At 40.9% G+C, this 23,211-nt stretch overlaps 1 protein-coding gene across 12 annotated transcripts in view; it reads left to right on the top strand.

Moving 5' to 3' along the window:
- The first annotated feature begins 839 nt into the window (after positions 1-839).
- Positions 840-23,211, top strand: part of ICE1 (interactor of little elongation complex ELL subunit 1) — a 38,932-nt gene continuing 16,560 nt past the window's right edge. For 6 of the 12 annotated variants that reach the window (XM_082322789.1, XM_082322797.1, XM_082322798.1 and 3 more), the window contains exons 1-13: positions 876-1,351; positions 2,200-2,258; positions 3,816-3,850; positions 4,297-4,315; positions 5,105-5,216; positions 6,204-6,280; positions 12,609-12,646; positions 14,585-14,667; positions 14,938-14,977; positions 15,067-15,123; positions 16,836-16,925; positions 17,011-17,064; positions 22,327-22,679. In XM_082322789.1, the coding sequence (XP_082178915.1) occupies positions 1,268-1,351; positions 2,200-2,258; positions 3,816-3,850; positions 4,297-4,315; positions 5,105-5,216; positions 6,204-6,280; positions 12,609-12,646; positions 14,585-14,667; positions 14,938-14,977; positions 15,067-15,123; positions 16,836-16,925; positions 17,011-17,064; positions 22,327-22,679 (1,101 nt within the window). In that variant the 5' untranslated portion in view covers positions 876-1,267. Of the gene's footprint in view, positions 1,352-1,607; positions 1,625-1,977; positions 2,049-2,199; positions 2,259-3,815; positions 3,851-4,296; positions 4,316-5,104; positions 5,217-6,203; positions 6,281-7,762; positions 10,147-12,608; positions 12,647-14,584; positions 14,668-14,937; positions 14,978-15,066; positions 15,124-16,835; positions 16,926-17,010; positions 17,065-18,810; positions 19,287-22,326; positions 22,680-23,211 lie in introns of those variants that run through there. The other 6 variants (XM_082322795.1, XM_082322796.1, XM_082322793.1 and 3 more) reach the window with 6 other exon arrangements.

Below are 23,211 nucleotides of genomic sequence, written 5' to 3' on the forward strand. Positions count from 1 at the left end.
GAGAAGGAAGATTTAACGTGGGTCCACAGATCCAGAGATGAATAGTTATACCCCTGAGGAATGTGTACAAACTATCATGAAGAGAAGAGTGAAAAATCAATTTGAAGTACCTGGATAAACTGTGAGCCAGAGAAAGTTTCAGGTGGACTAAAAGTTGTGTAAGCAGCAGCAACATCGCAAAGAGCATTCAGTACATAAAGTCCAACAGCATGAGATGGATAGAAAAAAACCCACAAACTAATTCACACTGTGTGCAATCAGCTATCCTGTGTACTAGATACTGAATGACTGCTATGGAAGTAGTGCAGTGGGGCCATACCTCAACAATAACACGATGTGGAACACCACAGTCAGCAGTTATTACCTTAACTTCTGTTTCTCTAAGTGATCGAAGGCATGGCCTGCAATGCATGAAGTCTTCTAGCTGGCTCTCTAAGATAAAGCTGTTGTGTAAGTGGTAGATGCAGGCAGCCACGATGACGACAAGTGATGCTAAACATTGCCCTTAAAAATCTCCTTACGAGTGCTTGGATGCAATGAAAAGCTCGGTCTCTTGCCATGAACAGCACGCTCCCGCAAGATGCTGTCTCAGTGGGTGGAAGTGGTACGCTCCCAGTTTAAGAACTGGTTCTGCGTATGTCAGGGAATAGCGGCAGCCACGTACGGCCACGGCTGGACGGCAGCTCCGCCTCGCCAGCGGCCAGCGCCGGAGGCGAGGGAGGGCGGCCGCGGCGGCGCGCCGTGCGCCCGCCCCAGCCCCGGGCCGCGGGAGGAGAGGGCGGGGCAGCAGCGCGCGCAGGCACCGCCCCCCTGGCGCCCCGCCCCAGAAGCGGCCTCGTCCAGCCTCTCGCGCCAGGTGAGGAAAGCCACCCTCGCCCGCGCCTGCGCCAGGACCCAGCAGCGCCCTTCGGAAGCGCCCGTGCGTTAAAAAACAAAACAAAACAAAAATAGTACTCGTAGGAGGGCGTGGCAGATGCGGGACCGGTCGTTCCTTTCAGTGGGCCGAGACGGTCTTCGCCGGGCGCTTCCAACGCTCGGCCTCTGCAGAGAGCGCGTTCTGCCGTCTTTTCCGCTGCCGCTAGTCAGGCAGCGATGGGGTCGCCCTCGAGGAGGCGAAGGCGAGCTGGGTCCTTGCTGAGTCGGCGGCGCGACCTGTGACGCAGCTGAGGCCGCGCCCCCGCGCCGCTGTCGGGGCTGGGCGGAGGGGCGCGTGTGGCTGCGCGGGCGCTGCCGGGCAGCGGGGCCGGCGGGGGGCGCGGCGGTCACGATGATGCCTGGAGAGACACCGCCGCCGCCGGCCGGGACTGCGGCCGCCGCCGCGGCCTGCGCGAATTGCGGCGTTCTCCAGCAGGTAGCAACGGGCCGCCGTCCCCGCGGCGCTGGAGCGCCTGGGGCGGGGTTTTTGCTTAAGGACGCGACCGTGGGGCTACGCCGGGCCGCTGGCGGGTGGGAAGCGCTGGGTGCCGCAGTCACCGCTCCCGGTGCAGCGGGAGCTCAGATAGCGAATGTGGCAAACGGGCTCTGTAACAGGAGCGGCAGTGGCGGGCTTTAGCCGGGCGAGATGCGGAAAAGTAGCTTATGTTTCTGCGGCGTGCCTAGCGGGATCTGCTAGTGAATTCTAGGCGTATCCTTTTGAGTTTGCTTCGGTGCAGTGGAAGGAGTGTCATCATTCACCTCCTTTCTTCAGCGCTCTTAAGCGAGCGTGTAGTTTTATAGTATTACGCTTTAGGCAGTGTCTGTTTCCCCTTTAAATGAGGGGAAGGCCCTGCTGAGAGTTTAGAGGGCGGAGAAGGTCTTCGGACACACTTAGAATGAGTCTGGGTTGAGAATCTGGAAAATCTGTAGGCTCAAATGAGCTAGATGCCGTTTATTGGTAATATTCTGCCAAAGTTTAATTTGATGTTGAAAAAAAAGTTGTGGGGATTTTAGTATATAATCTACTGTAAAGGCAAAGTTTTAAGAGCTTTTGTGGTAAAGCCTCATCTAAGTATGCATACTTTCTTGTGGAGCCTGCATCCTCTGTGTGTATTTGTATGAATATATTTTTGGTGAGTTACTAACTCGTTCACTAAGAGAACTGAAAAAAAGAACAGATTATTGTATTGCATAGATTAGCAATCAGTTTAGAGGTTATTTACAGTGTGTAGTACTGGTTTTTGGGGTGAAACTTCTTTACCAATTTGAGACTCTTCCTTACAGAATATAAATGAATATGTAGCCGCATTAATTGCACTGAAGCAAAAAATGATTGATGGCGAGTAAGTACAATTGTACAAGTGTCTTTTTTTTGTTTGGTTTTTATTGCTCTTAAATTCTTAAAGCAAATACGTTTTGTGGAATGTAGATATTCATTAATGCACAAAACTTAATCCTTTTCAAAGTGCAAGTAACTTCTTCACAAACAGGTCCTAAATCTAGACTGTAAGATTTCTTTAATTTATGTCCTAAAATATCTGTGTGTAATGGTAGTAAAGCAGGGCTATTTTGTGTAGCTATAATAGCTCATATATTATTACGAATACTAGCAGAAGCAGCTCTCTGAAGAGATTCATTTCATCTGTTGTGAAGAATATAGTATGAGAACTAAAAGTCAAGCACAGGTGTGTACGAACCTTTTCAACAGAATTTAGTCTGAGCATTAAGGTGTGAAAAGCTGTTGGGATTAAATATCAGAATATGAAAAGCGAGGCCAAACGTCTGTCAGAACAGTAAGGTTCTAAAATGCTTCTCATAGTTTGCCTTCTCTTCTGTGATTGCTTCCACTTCTTCTCAATAACCATCAATATATGACTATATGGAAGAACATAGCAAGACATGTTATGTATACCTCCATACTACGGCCTAATATCCTTGCTATGTCTCCTAATTTTAATGGTTTATTTCTCATGTACCCTTTCCCAGATACATGTCAATCTGGCTTTAGCGAATCTAAATTCTAGTCCTGCATTCTGGTTTCCAAAAAGTACTTAAGAGAGCCCTCATTGTCTTGACTGAGACCCTTTTCTTCAAAGATCCTTTACTCTGTGTCCATAGATTCCTTTTCCTACCTTGAAACTTTGTGTCCCTCTTCTTTCTGCCAGTACAAACATTTCTTGTGAGAATTACCGCTCCTTTAACTGCTTGCAGCTCAGCCCCTTTCTTTTTTGCCTTACCTGATTACTCTTGACTGTTGCAAGAGAAAGTAATGCAGCGCTCTCTGTATTGGAGGAACTGCCATGGTATTTCTTTTTCTTGTCCTTTCTTCTCTCCGTTCTTAAAAACCACAACATTTGAGGAAAGGAGAGAATAACTTTCCTTGGTGCAGTCCTGTGTCCCACTGTACACCTTGGATCAGTGTTACACTCTTATGGCTGCTAGAAGAATAATGTAAAGATTAAAGCCTTTTAGGGTCTTTTGAACTATTTTTCTTACATTTATGTGTTCTTTCCTAGGAAAACATCCTTTTAAGTTTGGGAACTAGGATATGATTTTGTAATTATATTTTTTGATTTTATGTATATTATGTTCTTTACCTAAATAATGGGTTTTGGGGGCTTTGTTTGTTTGTTTTTTAAAGCTGCAAATAGTTAATGGCTACAAATTCCTGTAACTGCTGGTTGGTTGTTTGGGGTTTTTTTATTATTATTTTAAAGCAGCCTGATTTGAGGTTTGAATGGCTTAATGAAACAAAGGGGTTATATTGACTACTATCAGAAAATGCAAACCAACCTTACACTTTTCGTATTTATAATGCAAAAGGAAAGGTATCCCAAGACATGATTGTCAAAATCAGGTGGGAAAATGAGTAATGTCTTTTTTTTTTTTTCTCCTTGCAGTCGTTTGCTGACAGAGTATCAACAGAAATGCACTGATATCCTTTACTTTTCTATTAGTGTTCTTACAGAATTAGTATATCAGCATTTCTTACAAGAGGGCTTGAGGCTTTTTGTTTAAGGTTTAATTTAACAGATGATGTCTCTAGTAAAGAACAGACTGGATAGGCTTTGTAAAGAAAATAGGGCTATGAAATTAAAACTATCCACTTAAGATCCAGCTTATCTAATATATGGCTTAATATGGACTCTTTGAAATCTGTATTGCTGAGAATGACTCAAGTTTTTTCATGTAACAGAAGAAGCTCTGCTTATTCACTTCAAATGTATTGAAATGTTTTAATTAAACACTTAGTTCTGCAAGTCCTATGTTTTTTGGGTGGAAGTCTTTATTGGATGTTTCTTTGCAAGTGGCGATTGGTTTGAAATATACTTAAGGACGTTTGATAAATGTTTTTTAATTTCTACCTTAACAAGAGATTACAGCTTCAATTTGCTGAACGGTAAGTTTGATTTAAACTGTTTACTAAAGATGCTATGTTCTCTGTGTCTTGGACAGTTTTAGGAGTCTGAGTTGTAACAGCAACAGCCCTGGGTCTAGGCTGAGCTTTTAATGTGGTCCTTTCTTTTACCATGCTTCCTAGGCCATAGTTAGCAAAGTCATCTCCTTGATGAGGAGAGAATTCTGTCCTTGTTCTACAATACCTATGTGAAATTCTTTCCAGGCCCTGTGTTACATAAGAGTCTAAATTGAGCAAGTGGAGATGCGGAGCTTATCTGGTGGTGATGGTTCAATGTAAGCGTATTTGGGGTGGCCCTATTTGTATAAAGCATTTTGTCTTAGAATTGTAGCTGTGTGCCCTTGCTTACGCTACTTGATTATAGAGGAAGAGGCAGCATATAATCTTTACGGACTCCATCCTGCCTGCTGAAAAATCCCAGAGTTGGACCCTGCTCTTATTTCACAGCACTGCCTATGTGAGACACTTATTCCTGGTGCTTCAGTGTAGGCAGCTGGGCAGTACTCCTGTGGGGTATGTGCCATCTGCTTGCATCTAGCTTTAGGCTCAGTTTAATGTTTTTAAATCAGATCTTGAATTTTCTTTGAATGTAAAATGTTGGATGGAAAAATGAGAACACTTAGACTCTTAAAAGCCCCACATATCTGTCACAGCATTTTTCCATAGGGGAGAGCAAAATACTCAGACACTTGCCTGAGGAATCAGAACATTGAGTTTGAAAGCACCCATGTTTTTTGGCAACTTTTTTTTTAATTACACTTCCTGTTTCAGAGAGATCTCTGCTCTTCGTTGCCAAGTGGAGCAGATGCTGCAGAAAATCCTGCCTCTGGAAAAGTGCCAGGAAGAGTTGGGTTCCTTGAAAGCAGAGTTGGAAGAGAAAAAGGTATGCTTGTTAAGGTTTAAATAACTTGTGCTTTTTCTGTTGAAGGAAATGTATATATTTAATGCTCATCTTAATGAAGCAGGCTTTGATGAGCCCAGTTGTTATTTCCAGCTCACTGGGACAAACAGCTCTGGTTTTAGGTGAAGTTAATGGCAGCAGGTTTCAGACAGGCAAAAAGTTCACGCTTTTGTAGTTCCTATGATTTTTGATCAGGTTATTTGTGGTTTATTTCTTTATTTAGGAAGGAAGGAGATACTTTCAAATTCCTTTGGTTTTCTGTTCTGATCTTCTTAGATTACTGAACTCTTTATAACTTGTACTGCTAAAAAGGTGCAAAGAGGGTCTGTGCCGAATAGGATTTTGCTTCTGTTACCATTTTGAACACATGCTTTTACATTATTACCTACTTGAGTTTATTCCTGATTTCTCTCCCATCCTTTAGCTGAGATTTAGTCTACAGAAGAGAAGCTTTTGACTGTTCAAATCTCCTAAACATATGTATTTTCTAGACATTAACTATTATGTCTGAAAAAAATACCCCAACCTCTTTCTTGTAGTTTTTTCATGCCGATACAAGGTAGGATATTAACATTTGTCTTGTCACTGTACCTAGTTTTTCTTCTGTTAGAACTGTTTTTTAAAACCTCTTCCCTCAGCAAGCATTAGTAGCTGATGTCCTGATGGCACTTTTTCAGAAAAAGCAGGATTAGATGTATGGTGTATATTAGTTGTGCTCTTGACTTCAGCTTTGAGTTCCTATCCAGATAGGTGTTGGAGGCACATATTCAAAAGATAGATAGATATAAATTTATTTGTTATAACTTGCCTTTAAAGAGGAAGAATAACCTGATTTTTCAACTTGCTTTTCTCATTGAATATACTTCTTTTGGCTATGCACTGTTTTCATTAGAATAGGTAAAGTGTCTGCCATCTATTTTTTTTGCCCTCAGTAAGGACATATTTTAACTGTGCTTTCCTTCTCCACAGAGTTCTCTCAAGATTTATCGGGAGAGTCAACTGGAATATGTTAAAATTAAAGAAGAAATAGTAAACAGTGATGCTGTGTGAGTGATGCTTCTTTTTTTCACAACCTTTCTTTCCCCCTCTTACCTCTTCCAGAACTTGGTCTTGTACCTTACCTAGTTATGCTTTCCATTTTGCTGAAGTTTTTATGCTTACGGGTTCTTAGAACAGGGAGTTGTGGAAGAATGGTCGTAAATTTTGTAGCAAACACTCTGGAAGGTAGTATTAGTTTAATTATTATCCTGCCTTGAAGTGACTTTTGGTGGTTGTTTAGAGAAGGTTTTTAAGAAGAGGATGAGATTAGAGAAGAAGCTGTAGCTTCTTCAGTTTTAAGTGGTTCTTAGTCTTGGCTTTTTGTTATTGCCGTCCGTTTCCATTTTGCTGACAAGTCTCTGAGGCCGGTATATAAATGACATTACCAAAGTGATCTGCACTTAAAATCACACTTTAAAAGAACTGTTTTTAAAGAAACAGCTCAACAGGCCCTGAACTGTCCACCATGTTTGGAAATAGGCAGGAGGGATTTGGCACCAGAAGTGTAGAAGCCATTTTTGCTGCCATGGTACAGAATATTGTGAAGCTATGCCTTGATAATTCCCAAAGTTTCTTCTTCCAGTAACCAGTGACTCAAAGGCTTCCTTGCCTGGAGCATGTGTGTGTGTTACCTGTCTTAAAGCTTTTGATGGACTCTCTAATGAAGAGAGGCTTTTTAACCCTGTTATGCTCTTAGCCTCTAAATCACCTGTATCAGGGAACTGTGGTTTCTCAGTACTGTATGGGAAGGTACTTATACTCTCAAAAGAGAACCACTAATATACAGCTGGGTGTTGTGAGTTTGTAGTTGTCATTATTTTTCTTCATGTGCATCACTTTGCATTTATCAACGCCAATGACTGCTCTCCAGTTGCTTGGAATTCTAAGACCCTTCTACTGTTTTTTGTAGTCAGCTTTTATTTCTGATGTGTTCCAGCACACATCCCAGTGGGACTACCACTGGTGACTCCTTACTTCCTTCCATGTAAACTGGCTATTATCTTTAACTTTGGTGTTCCTAAGCTATTTTTGTGTTACGAGCAGGTCGAGGGAGGTGATCATTCCCCTCTAACTCAGCACCGGTGAGGCCACGCCTGGAGTACTGTGTCCAGTTCTGGGCTCCTCTGTACAAGAGAGATATGGGCATACTAGAGAGAGTCCAATGAAGCATCTCTCAAATGAAATACCCTAGTATCTTTACATGGCTTGTGAAACATGCAGTACTCACAAGCACAGCAGCAAGCCACTATCATCCAAAAGGTGGTACAAGCAGACTAGCATTGTTGTCACTTGCTGTTGTCATTCCTTCTGCCAGACTGCACTTATTTCACATATAGGTACTCTATGTTCTGTGAGCTTAAAGGAATCTTTAGCAAATTGTCCTATCTAAGAGCAGCAGAGAGCAGCTACCCCATTGCTAACTGCATCTTAAGAGGGAACTGACCACCCTGATGTGCTGGCAATATACTGTATCAATATAGATATATTGCCTGTCTCATATCTGTCACTCGTATCTCCAAGAAGGAGGAGCCAGGGAATTACAGGCCAGTCAGCCTCACCTCGATCCCTGGGAAGGCAATGGAGCAGCTCATCCTGGAACCCATTTCCAGGCACATGAAGGACAAGAAACTCCTCAGGAGTGGTCAGCATGGCTTCACCAAGGGGAAGTCATGTTTGACCGACTTGATAAACTTCTACAATGAACTGACATGCCTGGTAGATGAGGGGAGAGCAGTGGCTAGAGTCTGCCAGGCCTTCAGTAAGGTCTCTGACACTGTCTCCCATAAGAGCCTCACAGCCCCTCAAGCTGTTTCTGCAGGGGCTGGATGAACAGACAGCAAGGTGGATTGAAAACTGGCTGAATGGCCAGGCCCTGAGGGTGGTGATGAGCGGCGCAAAGTCTGGTTGGAGGCCAGTAACTAGCGGCGTACCCTGCGGGGAGAGGAGAGGGACCGCGTACTCGGTTACTCAGTCCAGTCCTGTTTAACATCTTCGTGATGTTCACTTCGTGTTCTTCATTAGTGATCTGCACGACGGGGCAGAGCATACCCTCAGCGAGTTTGCCAATGACACAAAGTTGGGAGGAGTGGCTGATAGGCCAGAGGGGCGTGCTGCCATCCAGCGTGAGCTTGACAGTCTGGAGAAATGGGCTGACAGGAACCTCGGGAAGTTCCAACAAGAAGTGCAAAGTCCCGCACCTGGTGAGGAACACCACCACACAGCAGTATATGCTGGGGCCCACCCAGCTGGAGAGCAGCTTGGCAGAAAAGGACCTGGGGGTCCTGGTGGACACCAAGTTGGACACGAGGCAGCGATGTACCCAGGCAGCGAAGAAGGCTACTGGTATCCTGGGCTGCATTAGGCAAAGTATTGCCAGCGGGCTGAGGGAGGTGCTCCTTCCCCTCTACCCAGCGCTGGTGAGGCCTCCCCTGGAGTATTGTGTATTGGGGAGCCCACAATGGACAAGAGAGACATGGACACACTGGAGAGAGTCCAGTGAAGGGCCACAAAGATGATTAAGGGACTGAAGCATCTCTCCATTAAGTAAAGGCTAAGAGGGCTGGGACTGTTCAGCCTGGAGAAGAGAAGGCTCAGGGGGGATAGTATCAATGTCTATAAATACCTGAAAGGAGGGTGTAAAGAAGATGGAGACAGCCTCTTTTCCATGGTGCGCAGTGACAAGAGGCAACGGTCACAACCTGAAACGCAGGAGGCTCCTCTGAACATCAGGAAACACTTCTTTTACTGTGAGGGTGGCTGACCACTGGCACAGGCTGCCCAGGGAGGTTGTGGCCTCTCCATCCTTGGAGATACTCAGCAGCCATCTGGACATGGTCCTGGGCAACTGGCTCTAGATGGCCCTGTTTGAGTAGGGTGGGTCAGACAAGGTGACTTCCAGAGGTTCCTTTCAACCTCAACCATTCTGTTATGCTGCAGCTATTTTATATACCTTTGACGCTGAGGCCATTTTACGCAGTAGGTCACATGAGTTCAGTAATTTGAGAGCTGAGTTTGTTCAGAAGCAGAATTCTAATGAATTGTTCATAAAATGAATGTTAATCTACAGGTACTGTAAAATAATTTAGGCCAAAAATTATCTCTCAAGTCCTTTGGTCCAATCTGCCATTCAGAGCCAGCATCAAAGTTAGGTTGCTCAGGACCTTGTCTAGTTGAGTTTTGAATATTTACAAGGATGGCAATTCCCCAATTCTAAGCTTATAATAAGCATGATAACTTGAGACAAATATGCATGTCCACTCTGAAGAAGGTTTTAGGTATGAAATCACTCCTACAGACAAACTTTGTCTCAAGCTTTAGCTCCTCTCAGGACTACGTAAAACTAAACCATATGACTTAAGAACGTCATTAAGATGCTCCTTGAACTCTGACCAGCTTGGTGCCCCACTTCCCTGGGGACCCTGTTCCAGGGACTGATCACCCTTTTGGTGAAGAACCTTTTCCTAATGTCCAATCTGAACTTCCCCTGATGCAGCTTCGTTCCATTTGCTTGTGTCCTGTTACTGGTCACCAGAGAGAGATCAGTACCTCCCCCTCTGCTGCCCCTCTTGAGGAAGTTGTAGACTGTGATGAGGTCACCCCTCAGCCTCCTCTTTTGTAAGCTGAACAAACCAAGTGACCTCAGCTGCTCCTCATAAGTCTTGCCCTCGAGACCTTTCACCATCTTGGTCACCCTTCTCTGGGCACAGTTTAATAGTTTGATGTCCTTCTTATATTGAGGAGCCCAAAACTGCACACAGTACTTGAGTTGGGGACATACCAGTGCCGTGTAGAGTGGGACAATCGCCTCCATTGACTGGGTAGCTGTGCTGCGTTTGATGCACCCCTGGACACGGTTGGCCCTTTTGGCTGCCAGGTAATGCTGTTGACTCACATTCAACTTGCCATCAACCCAGCCTCCCAGATCTCTTTCTGGAGGGCTTCTCTTCAGCCTCTCATCCCCTAGTTTGTATGTATAGCTAGGATTACCCCATCCCAGGTGGAGAATCCAGCGCTTGCTCTTGTTAAATTTCATACGGTGGGTGATTGCCCAGCTCTCTGGTCTATCCAGATATCTCTCTAATGCCTCTCTACCATCGAGGGAGTTTAATTTGTATCAATCATTTGCAAACTTACTTAATGTGCACATTTGACTCCTGTGTCCAGATCGTTTATAAAAACATTAAAGAGCACTGGCCCTAAAATTGAGCCCTGGAGAACCCCACTGGTGACTGGCTGCCAAACTGATGTAACCCCATTTACTATAAGTCTTTGAGCCTGACCCCTCAGTCAATTGCTTAACCAACGTATTATGGACTTGTCTAGCTGTGTGCTGGACACGTTGTCCAGAAGGGTACTGTGAGAGACAGTATCAAAAGCTTTGCTAAAAGCCAAAAACCCCCATATGTACTGGCTTCCCTTAGTCAACTAGATGGGTGACCTTGTCGTAAAAGGAAATTAAGTTAGTTAAATAGGACCTTCCCCTCGTGAACTGCTGGCTATGACCAATGACTGTATTGCCTCTCAAGTGTTTTTCAATAACTCCCATAATAACCTTCTTCGTAATTTTACCTGGCACTGGAGTGAGACTGACAGGCCTGTAATTACCAGGGTCTTCCTTCTTACCCTTCTTGAAAATTGGGACAACATTTGTGAACTTTCAGTCAACTGGGACCTCTCCAGACTCCCAAGAATGTTGAAAAATAACGGAGAGAGGTCCCGTGATAATATTGGCCAGCTCTTTTAGTACCCTGGGATGAATCCCATCAGGCTCCATAGACTTATGTGCATCCAGCTGGAGCAGCAAGTCTTGAACAAGTTCAGAGTTGGCTGGGAGTTTATCATCCACCCAATGATGGTCTTCCAACACATGGCTCCGGGGAGTCCCAGGGCCCATCATTGGTGTTAAAGACAGGTGAAGAAGGCATTAAATGTCTCTGCTTTGTCTATGTCCATATTTGTTAGGTGACCGACCTCATCAAGTAATGGACCAATGTTATCTCTGATCCTTCTTTTGCTGTTACCATATTTTAAAAAGCCCTTTTTGTTGTCCTTCAGAGTACTGGTCAGCTTGAACTCTAATCGAGGTTTGACTGCACGAATCTTCTCCCTGCAATGGTGAATGGCACCTCTGTAGTCCTCCCATATTGCCTGTCCTTGCTTCCCATGTCCATACATTGTAGATGCAGTACTTCTGTGCATTGGTCAGAAGATAATCTATAGAGAAACAGAAGTTTGTTACCTGCTATTTTTTAAAAGACAACACCACCCTTTTTTTTTCTTTTTTTTTTCCTGCAAAGATGTTTTATGAGGATTTTTTTCTGAAATTCTCACCTATGGCTTGACTGTCAAAGCCATTATCTGAGTATAGAGAGAGTTAAGTATGAACCTGTTCAGGCTGAGAAGGTCCAAGAGCATTGGTCTATTACTTTATAGTATAAATGCTTTGATTACTGAACATGTCAAAGGTGGTCAATCATCCTGTTTCTGAGCGGGTTTTCAAATGTATTCCAGTTAATGTCCGAAGTAATGATTAAAGCTTGCATATCCAGAAAGGCTTGGGTTGTAAATATCAATCCATTATACAAGTTTTAATATGGGGAGTGGATGAACTGTGTTCTTCTTCATGAAAGTGATTAGTACGCATTGGTAGCTTGTGTTTGTCAGGACAGAGTCCTCTACTTACCACAAGAGTTTAAAAACTGTTTCTGGGATATTGGGATCTAACAGAAGGAAATAATAGAAGTGTTTACTTTTTTATTTATTTTCCAGTTCTATATATGTTTTACATGTAAGGTAGGGTTGGAAATGCTAAAGTCAAAATTGTTCAGGATGCATCATTTTTTTTGTTTTGTTTTGGCTTCAGTAAACACCTGGGTATTCTGAACAAAAAGCTGTGGGACATAAGTGATGGCTGAAGGCTATTCCTGATTATCTCATTGCTTAGGTCTTACTGATTGTAAGCAAGGCTTAATTGTTTTTAAGGAGTAAAACTAACCTGTCTGCATTACATCATAGAAATGCAAAAACCAGAAGCCGATTTTCTTGGATTGTGTTTGTAACTCCAAGTTGTAGCTGAAGGTATATTATGTACCTGGATTAGTGGACTGACTCTCTTAAGAGCAAACTCTACCTCTGTAACAGATATACAGCTGTTTGTGTGAGAATGTCAGCAACATGCCACTGATCTAAGTTTTCAGATTCAGGGATGCATTCGTCTCAAAGGTCCTGGGTCTAGGAAATGTGTTTTCTCTGAAATGGCTAGATTTCTTTTTTTCTGTCTTTTCATGCAACATAATTCTATGCAAAAATGATGTATTAATTCCTTCTTTTTAATAGGAGAAAGAAACTGGAAACAAAAGTGAAGAAACTTGAAGGTAACTTTCTACATCGTGTTACTGTGCTGTTGTCCTACTCCATCTCTTCATTCCTTTTTTTATCCAAAGAAGTAATTGCAACTTTCTAACTCTGAGGCTCCAGGGAACAAGGCAGAGCAGTACTATGCATGGTGCTAAGTCTCTGAATTACATCGGCCCTCCTGCAAAATGTTTTTTGTTGAGTATCTTAGCCGCATGGCGTAAATGAAGTTGGAAGGGAACTTCTGGTCATGAAAACCTCATAGGATGGAGTCTGCCCAGCCTGTCTGGGCAACCTGATTCACTGCATGACTGTCTTCATGGCGAAAAAGCTTTTCCTTATAGTCAGTTGGAAACTCTCTTGTTTCAACTTATGCCTGATGTCTCTCGTCCTTCCACCACGCACCACTGAACAGTCTTGTTCCATCTTCTTGAGACCTCCTTGTAGGTACAGGAAAGCTGTGCTTGGATCCCTTCTAAAGTTTTTTATTGTTCCCTTCTAAAGTTTTTTATTGTTTGTTTGGTTTTTTTTTTCCCCTCTCAAGCTAATTAAGTCTAGTTCAACGAGCCTGTTTTCATAGGGTATGTGCTCCAGCGTTCTAATAATCTTGGCAGGATTCTTCTAGTCATGTTTGTAATCATATTTAAATATGTAGTGATCCTGACACATGTTTTCTGATCTTTAAATATTCTGGCAATTGGTTTTTTATTTGTTTCTTTTCCTTTTAAGTAGAGATAAAGCACTTGCCTCGTGGCACTGTGTTTTTCTTGTTTCGCTAGTAGAGGGTAGATATGCATAAAGCATTCTGATACTTAACTTGCTGGACTGTTAATTGGCAGGGCAAATATTTTCATTCATGGCACGCTTACAGCTGTGCTTACCACAGTTTAAAGTACAGTGAACTGAGTGACTTGTATCCTGGTGTTAGAAACCCCCCAAATCCTGCTGTAAAGTACAGGTAAAGGGTGTTTATTTTGATGAGCGTTTTGGAGTTCCATTATGCGGCAGCAAGGTTTTTGTAGGCTCTTGTCCCCCAAAACTCAGATTCTGGCAGAGCTAGAACAAAATATTGTAAGATAGTTTGCATTAGGTCCAATTTGAGTGACTAGTTTATCTGTTTTGTTCTTTTCTGTGTTCATTAAATGTCCCAGACCCTGTATTTTAGCCTGGTATCTTTTGTCAATCTGAAATTTTCCCATGATTGTTTTCTGTCAACCTACCACCTGAGCTGCCTTTTTAATGCTCGCTCTTTTGATACGCTCTCTTCTGTGACCTGATCTGATCAGCACGCAGGTTCCCTCTGTCTTTTTTCTGCTGTCTGTGTATAAGTCACCAAGCTGATCTCTCAGGAGTTCTCTCGAGTATCTCTCTTGCTTGAGAATTTCCCTAGGAACCTCATATTCAGCCCCCACTTACCTGCCCTGTACTTTTTATTCACACCCATCTGCACTCTTCCCAGGTGTCTGTTAGACATTAAGAGGTAAGGTACTCTTCACTGTTTATTAGTCTTGAGTGCTATCTACATCTTTCTAATGCAGTTGGCTATGCTGTTTTCATCTTTGAACCAGAGCCCTCTTTTAAATAAGAGAATAAAACACATGAAAAAAACATTGCACCTCATTCTTAATTTTATTCCTTTTTTTCACTTGGTGTCTATTGTTCTACAGTACAGTATCATTACAATATGACCCACTCTCCATTCTTGCATGTAAGTGAGAAAAGTGATAAAACTATTTCAGTAGTTCAGAACAGTAATTATGCAGTGGAAGATGACATACTTGTATGCCTGAGTTGTTGTCATAATGAGCCAAAATATAACTTCAATGGATCTATATTTCACACTATCTATTTTTTTTTTTTCTGGTAATTTCATTTGCAAACTGGTGACCAATACTACTTAAATTAGTTGTCTCTTACATTGTAGTTTCTAACTTGAATTTTGGTTCTCTTTCTTGAAGAGGCTGCAACAAAGCATACACAGGACTTCAGACAACTGAAAACTGAAAAGAAAAGGCTTGAAAAGGAGCTAAAGAAGGCACAAGTAAGACTTTCCTCATCTCTTGTATGAAGCTTCTTTTAGTATTTCTGGGGGGGGAAAAAGGAAGCTACTAGTAATAGAGGTACTGAAATAGTAAAATTACATTTATTGGGGATATTGAGTAACTAAACATAGCAATTCACCTTAAAAGATAGAAATTTTCCAACTGAAGCATGACCTTTGAAACGTTGATTTAGATTTCATGCTAGTTAAGAGTAGATGCTCTACAAACTATGTATGACATGAAAAATGAATATTATTTAATTTTAACAGGGAAAACTTGATGGTGTACTTAAAGAGAAGTGCAGAAAAGGTAAGTGTTCACCTTTGAATGCCTTCAGATTTATGTGTGGTATTGTTCCATTTAAACATTTCCTTTCCCACCTCTCCTCTTTTTAATAGTTAAGCATGCGGAGACCCAGAGTTCAAGTGAAGATGTTACAACAGATATAGACAAAGGTAAGATTTTTTTGCAAGACGGTTCTCTGTGCGGAGCCAACCATTATGAATTTATTGCAACTCTTCTGGAGTTGCATTTTTGGAAACAGAGGATACTGAAAGAAATGCTGTATGTGCAGATATAGTTGATACAAGTATGTTACACTGATGAAGGACTAATATAATAGATGACTATTTTCAGTTTTGCAATAAGGAAAATACTTGATTCGTTAAAATCACTAGTCTACCCCATGCATGTGTGAAGTCAACTGATGTGCAATTATAAAACAGAATGCAAACACTGCGAAAAATACAAACAATCCTATTGTCTTTGATGTTCATTGAAATCATAAAGGAAGCACGCAAAGCAAAAGAGACAAGATAGGAGTGTAATCTGCTACAATTTCTGTGTGAGGCTCTGTAAATCAAGTGGAAATCCAGGATGTGTAGTTGTTTCTTACCCTATTGACTTTTTTTCCCTAATGATCTAAGATACCTGCTACAAATTGTCCAGATCTGACTGTGTAATGGAGCAAACTCCTAAACTTCCTCTAAAGTACTGAGGCCAAACTTTAAGCAAATTTATATTTTTGCAGTCTTTTAAACTACTGATATTGCTTTTGAATTGTTTAGAAATTCTGAAGGCAATTTGCAGGCAAAAGAACTACTTCCCTGTTCTATTTCTTGCTTTGCAATATTTGTATATAAAGTTTGTTGCCAAAGTTAAACTTTCTGAAGACCTTGTCAGTTCTTGTGTGTCTTGGCATATTTTTATTGCCTTTTGGATTGTACTACATTGGTACCCAATTTCATCTTTTAATTTTTAATTAATGGCAAAATGGGAAAATTAAGATCTGAGCTCTGATTCGAGTTTCAAATAGCAACAAGGCTTTATTACTAATGAGAAAATGCTAGTGTTGTTAATAGCTGTCATACAAAATTTGGCAGGTTTTCCTCTTACGTGCTGAGCTTTTTTTAATATGTCTCTTCATAAAACAATAGCAGTTTGTTGTGGTCTTTGACTTACGGAATTGGCACAAAACGAATAGTCTCAGTTCTTGATTGTTGGATCTGATTATAGTTTTGGCATAAGTAGGTGAGGTGCTTGTGTATTTTGTTGAGTTTTTGGTCTGTTTCTCCCTCTCCACCTGCCCTTCTGGTTCTGGAACTAGGTTGTTTGGCATCACCTAGCAATGGTGCTGTTAGGACTCCAGACAATGTCTACTAATGTTGTGGCCTGATAATTAGTTCAGATACATTCAATGTGCTGTTACTCCATGGTAAGACTAAGATGAGTTACTACTGAGTGGGCATAAAGAAAGATGTGATATAAATACTTTCTTCCTAAAAGATTTCCTCCCCCATTTGTGTTCATGTCACCTGAGTTGTTTAGAAAGCTGTTTAATTTCACTAATGCTACATTGAAATCTGCTTTTACATTTTACTCTGGGGGCTGCTACAACTTTTTGCCACCCTCACTGTAGAAAGAAAAAGCTAGAGTATCCTGCAACTGTTCCTTCAGTCTGCTGTGTGGCAATGGCCAATACATGATCTATTCCCTCAATGGCATCTAGCGTTTCTCTTTCTCTGAAGCTAAAATGCCCCTGTGTCCCTTGTCTTAATTTTTGTTGTGGGTATTGTCTGTGTTTTGAGTAAAAATAAAGAAACATAAATTCTTAGCTCTCTGAGCAACTGAGGTTTTCCTCAATTTATAAAAATATTTATTTTAACAGAAAAAATAAAGCTTTTGTTAGAAGAACTCTGGATGTGCATTGACAGTGCAACAGGAAAAAGAGAGAATCAGGAAAATGATCCTGTCTTGGGTGAGATGGCATGCAAAGTCTTGGAATTTTCTTGAAGTTGTCTCTCTCTGTCTGACCAAAAATAAATACTGGTACATTTTTTCAGCTTCTGTTCAGGGTGAGGCATGGCCTGAAAAAAGAAGACTGACTGTTACAGAAGGTAGGTTCCAGTAAATGTGAATTTATTAATATGCAAGTGCATTAATTTAGTCTTACTGGGATATCATCAGGTTGGGTACTGTTTGCATAACACTTTTTTGACAGACTTAAGTACTTTCCTTGGTGATTACCTGGTCAAGTACATGTGTGATTAGAATATTTGAAAATAATTGCATATATTAATTTGAACAGCCATGTAAACTGGAATGCTCTTCTAAATAAAAGCTGTTGTAATCTGCTGTTGCAATTGAGAAATCAAATTCCTTTACTATCAGCTGCTTTGACTATTTCTAAGTAGTCAAAACTCACCTCTCGTTTATACCTGAATTACTATATCATTATAAACTCTGCAGTACATAATGTGAATTATGGGATGCAAGCACTCTTTTTAGTCTGAAACAAACACATGGTAACATAGTTGGATTGTAAAATTTAAGAAGCTGTTAGCACCATTTTCTTCATACCTGCCTAAGTAATAATAGGTAATGGTGCATTAATTTTCATATTCGTGATACAGAGAAACAAAATGTATAATTGGGTGATAGCTTTAATTTTGTAACGTGATATTTAGTATAATAATAAAAAATAATATGACTAGTTATACACATGCACATCCACAGCAAACTTGAACTGCTTTAACTTCACATAACAGATGTCATTTTCCTTCTGCCCTCAAGAGTAATAGGTGCCTTGAAACTGCATTAGTATTTCTGTAGTTGTCTCTCCAGAGTGTGCTTATTAATCTTTCATTTTTCTTTTCTCTACTGCTTTGGCTTTCTGTTACTCAGGCTGTAGAGATACTGTCTGGGATAAGTACCCTGCCTTTTTAAGAGCTTTGAAGGTGAACTGTTACCCTGTCTCCCTACCCTGTTAAGTCTGAAAATTTGCTACCAGTGTAGATCCCAATGAATCTAGTTTCAGATTGTATTCCAGTGGAATCCACATAAGAGGTGCCAAAATAACCGGCTCGTAAGCCAGTTTATCAGCCTCATTCCCACCAGTTTAATGCAGCAGATCTGTGGCTTCAGCTCCAAAACCGAGCTAGACAGTTGTCCCCTGAGATTCTGAATTTGATTTATTGATAAAGGGCCAATCAAATGACAAGAACAAGAAACTGAAGAATTTGAAATATGGGTGATTTCAGGGATATTGGGTTCTAATGTCATCCCCTTCCCAGCCACCACAGGGGGAACTTTAGATTCCAGAAGTCCTGTCCCATCTTTCCTATGCATATCTTCTCAAGGAAACTACGGTACCTTCACAAAAGGAAGCAATTGTCCATAACAGTCCCTTCTAGTCACTCCCTCTTTTGCTTTTGTTGGAGTGGCTAGATATTGTAGAAATACATCTTACTTTCTGTTGCTTTGGGTTTGGTTTTTTCAGTCTTTAAGCCTAGGACAGCCATCTTCTTGTTCTGCCTCTCATGAAATTGTCCATTACCTTGGATTCACAATAGCAAAATGCTTATGTTTACACATGCAATCTTATAGCAAAAAAAAAAAAGGATCTTAATGAGTTTGCCCTAATTTCTTGTCCGATATTATAATGGTTTCATCTTAGAGAGCAAATCAGCTTGATGGTAGTATTGCTGAGGCATCTTTTCCAGAGAATGTCAGTTCATCTGTCTGCCTGGATCTAGCCTTTCAGAAAGATAACTTCTTGGCTGATTTCTTAGTACACTCAAGTGTGCTCTAAAATATCCAAAGCTTTGCATTACAATCAGTGCCTTCTCTGTTCCACCAAGGTTGATACCCCTTTGAATGGCTTTCTTGAAGAACATGTTCGTGTATGAAAACTGGAAGACTCATCCATTCATGCTTTTTCCAAGAAATGTGCCATTGTGAAAGCCTCATAGGACAATGAGGTTTTGCCAAACTTAATTTAAAAGCATTTTTGCTTGGTCTTGGTAGTATTGTTACAAATCTGCCAGTAATAAAGTTGACTGTACCTGCAGTTGACCATCAGACCAATAACCTTAGACCAGAATCTAAGGTTAATAAGACATTGCTGGTTTTTTAGACTTTGGAAAACTGTTTCCCATGTAATTTGAGCATAAAGTCACCTACGTTGAGAATGGGCATGTGAAGAATCTTGTAGCCCAATGCTGAAGATTTTGGTAATTTGGATTCTCCAACACGCACTGTCCGTATGCAGGCTTATGGTGAGAGGAGATGAGGGAAGATGGGAAGACCACATCTGGGAGGAGCTGAGCCTCTTCAAGTAGTATGTATAACAGGGTTCTGAGTTAAATCTGGCCTACTACAGAGCTATACCCCTCTTATCTGATCTTCCTTTTAGTTTGGGGATCCAGGATAGGGGAGAAACTGCATATAGATGTTAAGAGCAGGGATGGAAAGGAACACACTGGAGGTACCTTGGTGTCTGCTTTAATACCAGATAAAAGGAGATACAAGGCAGTGGCATTACATGTAAAATACAAAGATAAGACCAAATCCCTAAGGACCTGTGTATGGTCCTGAGATTAAAGCCCATAGGATGTGAGTGATTTAAGAAGCAGATGTCCTTTCTGTCTTTAAGACCATATGAAAATCTCTCAAGATAACATCTAGATGGTGTAGCATTGTGCATTTAGTTTCAGGTATGCAATGTTTACCCTAATTATTTGTTTCATATGATGGGATGCGTGGATTTGCTGTCTCGAAAAACAGAATACTGTCTGTAGCTCTAAAGAATAGTGTATAAAACATACTGAAATTCACATAATTGGAAAGAGGTTGAAAAATTAAGGGTTGTTGGCAGGCCATTAGAAACTTCCTGTGGAGGGATTTTTCTTCGGAGAAATATTGCTGTTTGTCCTTGAGAAGTGTGCAATTGCTGCTGCCAGGCATTTGCAGTCACTGTGCTAATGATGATGAGTTTTTGCTGTAAACCAGAAGAGATTCTATGGCTAGATTAGTTATTTTGATAAAATATCCAGCATCTTAATCTAGTCCTTCTTTTTGAGAGAAAAAAACAAGACTTGCTTCAGAAAGTTGCTTTGTTGTTTAGGGTGGGGAGAGAAGAGGACATTGTTTTGCAATGGTGAATTGCCCTGCAATGTGGACAATCGGGAGCAAAGATTTGAGCTGTAAAATTCAATTTGTTTAGTACCAAGGCAACCAATGTTAGCATTGGATTGCTTATTTCATCTCTGCTCTCCTTTCTCCATTCTTCATCAAGGAAGTATTTCACAGTAGTGTGTGGTAGATTTTGATGGTGTTTTCAGATCAGAGTAATCTTAACCTTCTCTCAGAAGTGGGGGAAGGCAGCAACATAAGGATTTGAAGCTATGTGGACTAAATTCCAGGTTGTAGATTTGAGGACAAAACTTAATCATTTTGTTAAGTGACATAATGAAAAAGAGTGCGATTCCCTGGATAAAGTAAAATTTGTCTGTGAAATATCTTTGAGAGGATCCTTATGATGAGAAGGTCTCAATATCAGTATGGCTTTTCCTGGACCTGAAGTTCAGGCCAAGGTGCCAAAGAGTCTACTGTTTCCTATAGAGAAGTTTACTGTATCCTGAACCTTTGAAAATTGCTATGACAACTCTTCCTACAGATAAAGGGGTAACCATGAGAAAAGCATCTCATTCCTAAGGAAATTCAACCAAAGTTATCAATCAGGGACTGGGTTGGAAAGGGATGAGGACAGAAGGATGGAGAATCTCTTAGTTAATCAGAAGTTATATCTTTGATCCATTTCTCAGAGGGAACTTTTCAGTGGATGGTGTGTATCAATAGTCTTCAGCTCCATGTAGGCACGTGACTGATTTTGAGAGTAAAGTTCCTGATAAGTTAGTAGTATTGTGTAGTTCACTGTGCAAAGTAAACTTCCCAGTTGCCTAATTGAAGTTCCAGGAGCAAAACACAGAACTGTGTGTTTCTGCCCACTTCAGTGTGGAGAAAGTTCTGAGCTTAGAACTGGTTGGCACAAAGGAGCATGAAAGAAATCTTGTTCAAAACCATTTTGAGCATGTGCTGTCTTTATCCTGTGGGATGGTACTTGGATGTACACAGAATAGGCTTGATCTCATGCTTGAATACTGCTGATTCTATGTCCAACAGCGTTTGTGAGCACTATAAACAAGATCACACATACAAATGTCATATAAGAATTGAAAATACTATGGAGGAAGTTCTAGTTTCATGTGGCACACTGGGGTTTGGCATTGTTGATTTCTACTGTTTAATTGGAGGTCATCTTTTCTTTTTATAAAAATCATAGAATTTAAATTTCAGAAAACTGGGCCATCTTTTCACTGCTAAAAGTATCTAGCACAATTATAATCAATATATAAACTCTTTGTCTCTACTGTTCAGACTTTCCTGGGGCAATGTGTTTTGTCTGCATGCATAAGAAATGGGTTACTGTGTAATAACAAAAAGTGTGATTTGAAAAGGAACAAAACAAAAGTACAACGCAAAGAATCACACAGCATTTGGACATGCTTTCTTGCTGCTAGAATAACTGTGTAAAACTGATATAGTTGGCAGTATCTTGAAAGGGTTGTCAACTGCTCAGTATCTTTCATTGTCTTAGTGGTTCAAACTCCTTTGTGCATAGGTATGTCGCGGGGGAACCTCACTTCTAAGAAAGATTTTTTTTTTTTTTAAGGCTTCAGCTTTAACTAAGTCACATCATTGAAGACAAAATCTTGTACAGTTAGACTCAATATTGAAATTTAAAGAACAAACACTTCAAAAGCGTATATGTATTAAATCATACAATTAGGAATATAGCTAAGAACTCCCTTACTGTGTTTATGGCAGGGTATAATTGTAACTGGCCTGCAAGTGCAGCTGCTGGCTCAAAGCTGCAGGTTGCTTTAAGCTGAGAATTACAGCCTGGGTGGGGAATGTCACTGCCTGCTTGTCCTGCTTTTCCTGAACATCAGTTACTGGGCTAAAACTGAAATAAATCATTGAGCTGTATGGACCTTCAGTCCTACCCAGTATGGCCCTTCCTGATAAGAAAAATTGGGAAGAACAGTCTTAAGGATTCAAGTCAGAAAGTGGTTTGGGGGGGGGAGGTCTTTGCACATCCATATACCTTTTTCATGAAAAAAGAATTGTTTGTGAATAACAACATCTGATCTCTGTAAGGAAAATATTCCTGAAAGTGACATTAAGTGCTTCTTATTACTAGTCTGTGGGAACATCACTTGAAAAGATGGTAATGCATTCTTATTACTATGGTGTATTATCTCTATAAAGAAAAATGGGAGGGGAAAAGAATTCATAATAATATTCTTGTGTTTTAGAAACTGTACAAATCCACCAAAAGATCAGGAAGTGTGATGGCAAAACGCTACCTTGGTATTCTTTACTAGAAAGTGCTGGAAAGCAAAATTCTGTAACAGCCATGCAACTTGAAGCGAGTACTGAGCATTTTGGAGGTGACTCTGTTGAGAACAGGACTACTGAAGAATGTCTGCATGGTGTTGAGGATAAAACTGTAGATGTGATAATACAGACAGATGGGGCACACAGCAGTTCAGACTTCTCTGATCAGGAGCAAAAGGGCCCAGGTGGAAATGTGATGGATATATTGAATTGGGCCAGGCCTCTCCCTGCTCTGCTTTCTCCAGTACAGCTTTCACCACCAACTACACAGGTGAGTTTTAGCATGTGTCTGACTTGGCACTAACTTGGTTGTATAATTACTGCAAAAATAATGATTTGATGTTCCTGGGCTTTTTAATTTTCTTGAGTATCAGTATCAGTTACTCATGCACTGAAAGGGTCTCTGTGTGAGTGTTTGGATAAAACATAATTTTCAGAAGTATATTTAAAACAAAGTCACCCGTGTCTCAACTGCTGTCATAATTTCTTTTCCCAATGTTGCCGACTTACAGTCCCAGTTCCTGTTGGGTATAAACGTGGCTTTCATAGCAAAATTCTACAGCTTGAAAGTCAAGGGGAACCTACTCAAATATTGTTTTCCAGTAATCTTAGAATGGAAGTAGGTAGGTGAAGAAGTCTCCAACTTTTCACAGAGGTACTTTCCATTTGCTGTGAAGAGCAATGATGGAGAAGGATGTAATTCTGTTGATAAGCCTTAATCTCTCAAAACCACTGCATGTCAGGGCCACCAGTATATTTGTTTAGAGAAATAGATCTTAAAACTGATACCAGGCTTTGTAATA

The sequence above is a fragment of the Platalea leucorodia genome, assembly GCF_965183815.1.
Source record: "Platalea leucorodia genome assembly, chromosome: 1".
NCBI lineage: Eukaryota > Metazoa > Chordata > Aves > Pelecaniformes > Threskiornithidae > Platalea > Platalea leucorodia.